The 6,000-nt window shown below is 33.4% G+C and overlaps 1 protein-coding gene across 1 annotated transcript in view; it reads left to right on the forward strand.

Annotated features, from left to right (window-relative positions):
- The window catches only part of LOC117175513, a 265,411-nt gene that overhangs the window by 248,530 nt on the left and 10,881 nt on the right, over positions 1–6,000 (forward strand). The window contains exons 16-21 of the mRNA XM_033365220.1: positions 1,665–1,899; positions 1,996–2,167; positions 2,285–2,524; positions 2,629–2,784; positions 4,682–4,839; positions 5,802–5,911. Of these exons, the coding sequence (XP_033221111.1) occupies positions 1,665–1,899; positions 1,996–2,167; positions 2,285–2,524; positions 2,629–2,784; positions 4,682–4,839; positions 5,802–5,911 (1,071 nt within the window). The remainder of the gene's footprint in view (positions 1–1,664; positions 1,900–1,995; positions 2,168–2,284; positions 2,525–2,628; positions 2,785–4,681; positions 4,840–5,801; positions 5,912–6,000) is intronic.

Genomic DNA, 6,000 nt, shown 5'->3' on the forward strand with positions numbered 1-6,000 from the left:
TACCCACAGGGACCCACCTATCCATTGCATCGGGGCCCGTACTATCCCACTAGACACCGTCTATCCAGTGGGAGCCCCCTTATCCCAGCTGAAAAGAGTGACGCCGATATAGACTGTTTTTCGCCTATTTTTTTGACCTCGCTAGCGACATGGTGAAAAAATAGAAAAATATGTTACAGGTATCAAATTACTCGTCATTTAAAACCAAAGTGAGCATCGCTTCTCGTTTTTTTTAAATGTCAAAAAATTACCCCTATTTAGCGGTTGTGAAGACCCAAAAAATTAAAACATAAAAAATACCACTAGTTATAAAATAATTTTTCACATCAACCCCTTATCAATCAAGAAAATATGAGATTTTACTTTTATGAGGTTTATTTGATAGAAAAAGTACAATAAAAAATTATTTTAAAATTAGTGATGTTTCCTATTTTTTCATTTTCTTAGGGTCTTCGCAACCCCTAAATAGGGGTAATTTATTGAAATTTTCTAAAAAGGAAAAAAGATGCTCACTTTGGTTTAAATGACGAGAAATTTGATACCTGGAACAACTTTTTATATTTTTTCCCTAGGTCGCTAGGGAGGTCCGAAAAATAGGCTAACTTTGGAGTCACTATTTTTCTTTTTCTTAATGTTTGAGGGATGATTTCATCCCATAGGAGAACTTTGGGGTTAATTTTTAACCCGCGTCAACCCCTTATCAATCAAGAAAAAATTATTGTATAATTAGTGGTATTTCATATTTTTTTATTTTATGGGGTCTTCTCAACTGTCTGTCTCAACTGTCTGTACAGGTTTCTCGGAGGATCCTGCACATTTTTCTAACCTCCGAATGATACGGTACAGGCTCCTTTACAGAGTGCTTTCAGGTGTCGGTTCATGTACAGGAAGTCTTTCAGGATCTCTAAGGGAATAAAAGAAAGGCAACTTTATAGCTGTAAGCAATATAAGTTTTCATGCTGGCCTTCTGTGAAGGACTCAATACACGTTTCTATACAGGAGCTTTCTTAAGGTACCTTTGATGGCTTTCTGTAAGGGACTTTATGCACGTTTTTGTACATGAATCTGCACATTAATTTTCTCCGCAAAGGAACCTGTGCAGGATCCACCCAAAGGTTTCTTTGTCGCGGCAGTTTTTTTTGCAAGATCATGAACAGTTTCCGTTGCTAAATTCCTGCTTAGGTATTGACCAGATTGCCTCTACAGGTATGTGTACAAGTCTGTTTACAGGAACATGTACATAATCTTCCGAGGTTCCAGCACAGGAATCTTGAGCTGGGACCCCATGGAACCTAGCCTAACCCACGGAAGAATACCTGTTCCTCGAAACCTTAAGTATCCCTCGGAAATCGAGGTATCCCACAAAACCTCACCTATCCCTCGGGACCACGTCTAAATCAGATAATCCCATTTATTTCTCAGGAGCCTTGTTATGCCACGTTATGTCAACTAGGTTATGATATTGATTGGATATCTTTTGACGGGTTTTAATTTTCTCTTCCGGCATATTTTTCTCTTCCGGAGATAAGAGTAGCTAACCTTTAATTTTCTATTCCATATATTTTACCGGATATAAGATATGCCGGACGTAAACTTTCAAGTCTGATATACATATATTTTCAAAAGGCAATACTCGACCTTCAAATCTTCCTATTCTTTTTCAGCTTCAAAGAAAGAGGCATATTGGTAACGATATTGTGTGCGTCGTTTTCTTGGAGGCCGACAATACCAGTTTTAGTCCAGCTTGTATAAAGTCACATTTTCTTCATACGTTTATATTAGTTCGAGTGAGCCCAAGAATAAAAAGGAAAGTCACTAGATACGAGGTGTCTGTGGTTACAAGAGATGAAGTAGGTGCTTACAAGCCTTATCTTTGGGAACAAAGTGTGTTCGAAAAGGGTGAGATATCAAATATTAATACCAGACGAATTAGTCTTCTTCAATTTTTCAACAATACTTTAGATATTATGTATAAATTAAATATAAATTTTCCAGGTCCCATGTTTCGAGAATGGATTCTTACGAAAATCGTTAATGGTGAAAGAGCGAGTTACTCTGCACCGAAATTCGCTAGAATGCAGGAGAGAACAAGGAGCCAAATGTTGGAGGACATAGTTGCTAATTTGGCGAACCATGCTGAAACAGGACAAATTCCAAAACCTTACAGGCAAGCCATTCATTAATTTTTGGAAAATACTTCGCCTAAAATGTTAATTTTAAGTTTTAGATTTAGGAAATTCGAAAAAATACATATTTCTTTAATAAATGATTTTATGTCATTAAGACGTGGGTCCTGGAGACCCATTGGACACATGAGACCTTCGTCGCCTTTGTTGGACTCAGTTCGGGATCAATTTGAGGATTACGACCAACTAGCGAAAGATTTCACAAGAGTATTTTTGAATAGTACAGAAAATGTGACTCTTAACGCGAGTCTTTTCGACGTTACATTTTTGGTACCTGGTCAGCAGAAGCAAAAAGTACGATTTATAGGGGTCAGAGCTATTTTAGGAGTTAGAAGCCGGTGTGTATTTAATTAAAGAAATGCAACCAAAATGAATCGCAATGCTACTATTTTTGAAAAGGAAATATGAAAGTTTATTTTATAATTATTCCGTCTGACTTCAGAGTTTTTCAAGAAATGTTATATGGAATTCAAGCTGGGTTTGGAAGTCCTCAAGTTCCTGTCGCTGAATTATTAGCAAGACCAGTGCCAACTTTACTCAGTCCGCAGAGGCCAAAGAGTTCAAATTTTCTTCAAGTACCTGACATGGAAAGCCCTAGGTACGCATAGTTACAAATAATTAGTCTAACCGCCGAGTCATGCCATGTAGCAAATAAACTTCAATAAGCAATTTTCCAGTTTGATAATTTATAAGTATTGTGGTATACTTTCTAATGATATAGTTTTTTAAATGTTGCTACTAATATTAATCCTAATAGACCAACAATGACAATGTACTATACTACCAGTTTTCTTTCTGCTTCTGACGTTGCGAAATTAAATACAAAAATTTTCTTACTTCTAAAACTCTAAAATTTGAGAGAAAAGTCTTCCAGGATTAGCAAAGCAAATTAATTGAAGTGTTCTCGAGCGGTAGGACTGATGATAAAAAAATTGGTGTCGAATGATTGTTAATATATTATTTTATGAAATCTTGATTAGCACCGTACTTTATTACTATAATATTTTAATTAATCTGTGTATTTAGGTTTTTCTCGGCACATCCATGTTTCCTATCCTCACAGCACAGCATGAATCTGTTACTCTGGTTTCTCAATACGTTTGTTAAATTTAACTTATTCTGCTATGTTTATCAATTATATAGATCTAATATAATACTCCTAATTATCTTCTTTGATCAACAAAAGATTGCGTGAGAAATATTTTTTATTTTCTTGCGTAGTTTTAACGATTTCAAGATTTTTTTATTACAAATAAATACGTGTTAAAAATACTAAAATCTTAATTTTACAAGATCTTACTTTCGTATCTCCTAATAAAACATCAATTGATTCTGATAATGTATGTATGCATTGAATTATTTGTTATTTATAAAAATAATAATGAAAACAGAAAATAAAAATTTGAATTTGGAATGAAGGCTAAGTGATATGGTCTTATCCTGAGTCTGATTCTTAATTACAAGATAACACAATTCCGAATTGAAAATTAAAAAGGAATCTCCCTATCGACCCTAAGAATTGAAGATTGGTTTGGAAAGCTTTTTCTTGAAACAAGAACCAAAACACAAAAAACTCTTTTCCAACTATTTAATGCGCGAAAAGTGGCCATAATATTTGAAAAGATGATAAAAGTTAGACATACATTTTCAAAATGAACTTTTCATAAATATGATATAACGTACGATTTGGATTGTAATAATAACGGTCATTTATTATATATTTTGGAAATTTTCTTGAATTCCTGTAAGCTTTGTTATAGTTGATTTAAGAAACTAGATTTTATCCTTGTATATAAAATGAATTTTTATTTCGATTGTAATCTATTAAAAATTATCTTTTATTGGCATAGGACGTGAAATCTGAGCGACCAATATTTTAAGGAATGATCATAAAATTATATTTTTACGAGAAAAAATTGGTTTCAAAATAATGTCACACACCTGCAAGTACAAAAATTTAATGGTAATAAAAAATCAAACAGAACTTATGTACTTAAATTTTTTTAAATTGTATCAGACAAATTCAATTTCAGAATAGACAATTATTTTCGAATAATGGTTGTAAAGTGTTCCAACGCTGCATATTACGCTGCACAAGTTTCGAAAAATTTAAACTAAAGGTTTATTTTTTTAGAATTCGCGATCAAATTATATGGCTCTATGTTCTCAATTTAAATCCATATTGTTTCAAGCTTACTTTCTACATTTAATTTATTTTTTAGAAATATTTGCGCAATCACGCAGTTCCTAAATTTGAAAGAAAGCTGTCATTGTTGTCTTTTCAGATTTACATGCAACCAATGCGACACTGACTCTTTTAAAAATGTACATAAACTCTCCAAAACCAACTTTTTGCTTTCCATTTTCCATAATCCTAGGAGATCCTATTCCAATCCAGGTAATCTTTTTCGTTTTTAAAATTCTCTCTGGTGTTCCTCCGATTCCCGAAGTGCCGCTTTGCGATTTCTGTGAGATACTGGTTCTGAAATGTTTAGGCCCAAAAGTGTACCATCCTCGCCTATGGTGAAAAGGGCTTTTTCTCGACTCGGTACCATTACTGCGGGCTGGGGAAGGAGTATAAGAAAACATGGAAGTGGAAATACATTGCAGAGCGACGACCGGAAACGATGGTCTAGTTCACAAGACTGCAGCAGTAAGTTTTTTATGTTCCTAAAGTATCTTGTGATTGCCAATTCAGAATTTTTTTCTATATTTCCGAGTATCAGCAAAATTCGAATTTTGTCTTTTTTAGACTGCGTGTGGCCAGCTATACGAGAACCCTGAATCAAATCCGTATCCGGTACTCTCGAAATTTGAGTCTGTGAGATTTCATTGATTCTCATCATTTTAAACTAGTTGAATAAGTGGTGTTGCATTTTAAATCAGTAAAAGTTCGTACGTATTTGATTCAGTGACCCATTTCTCACTGAACCAAATTTAGAGAGTACCTGCATATTTTTCAATACCTGAGCTTTCAAATTATAAGATAGCCCTCCCAAGAAAATCTAAATATACATAACCAGAAATTCAACTGTAAATTTGTCAACTTTTCACTTTTGAATTGTGGAAACGAGAAATTAGCTTGGAATTTCAAGCACCGAGAAAAAGCCGAGAATCTTTTTCAAAACCAGGAATATTTAATTTGTTTTTAATTGAAATAAATATCCAACAGCCTAGGGTACTTACAAGGTTCAAAAATTAGTTTTAATAATACAATGCATTAATATGTACCATACATTTATCAATTTTTTTTTTATTTTGCAACAAATATCATCTCGGTTTTCGGCTCGAAACAATGATTTATGGAAGTATATTTTTTAATTTTCTTATAAGCTTTTTGAAAATTCAAATATAGTTTTATATGTAAATATTCATTCATTTTTAAATAATTCCCATTTAACAAAATGTATAAATCAATTAAATTTAGTTTTTACAGGTGAAAGTTCGTAAGCCTCAAGATTAAAAATGTACCAAATTAAAATTTTAAATATATAGAATTCTAATTTTCAAATTTTTCAATCCGTTCATATGAGATGATTTAACAAAACGTTATTGACATATCTTTGAGAATAAAAATTAAATAAGGAAATTGAAGACAAGTTACTGTATTTACAGATAAGGAATCCAAGGACAAAGACAAAGGATCCAATTCACTGGCAGTGCCAAGATTGAGTGTCTGTGCAGATGCTCAAAAAGTTGACAGAGCCAAATTGGCGCAAACTGAGGTAATTATTGGAATCAGTGTATATAGCATGGCATTAAGCAGAAAACAATTTCTGTGGGGGTGGGGGGATATGCAGCGGAACACAGGGGA

The sequence above is a fragment of the Belonocnema kinseyi genome, chromosome 6, assembly GCF_010883055.1.
Source record: "Belonocnema kinseyi isolate 2016_QV_RU_SX_M_011 chromosome 6, B_treatae_v1, whole genome shotgun sequence".
Classification (NCBI taxonomy): Eukaryota; Metazoa; Arthropoda; class Insecta; order Hymenoptera; family Cynipidae; genus Belonocnema; species Belonocnema kinseyi.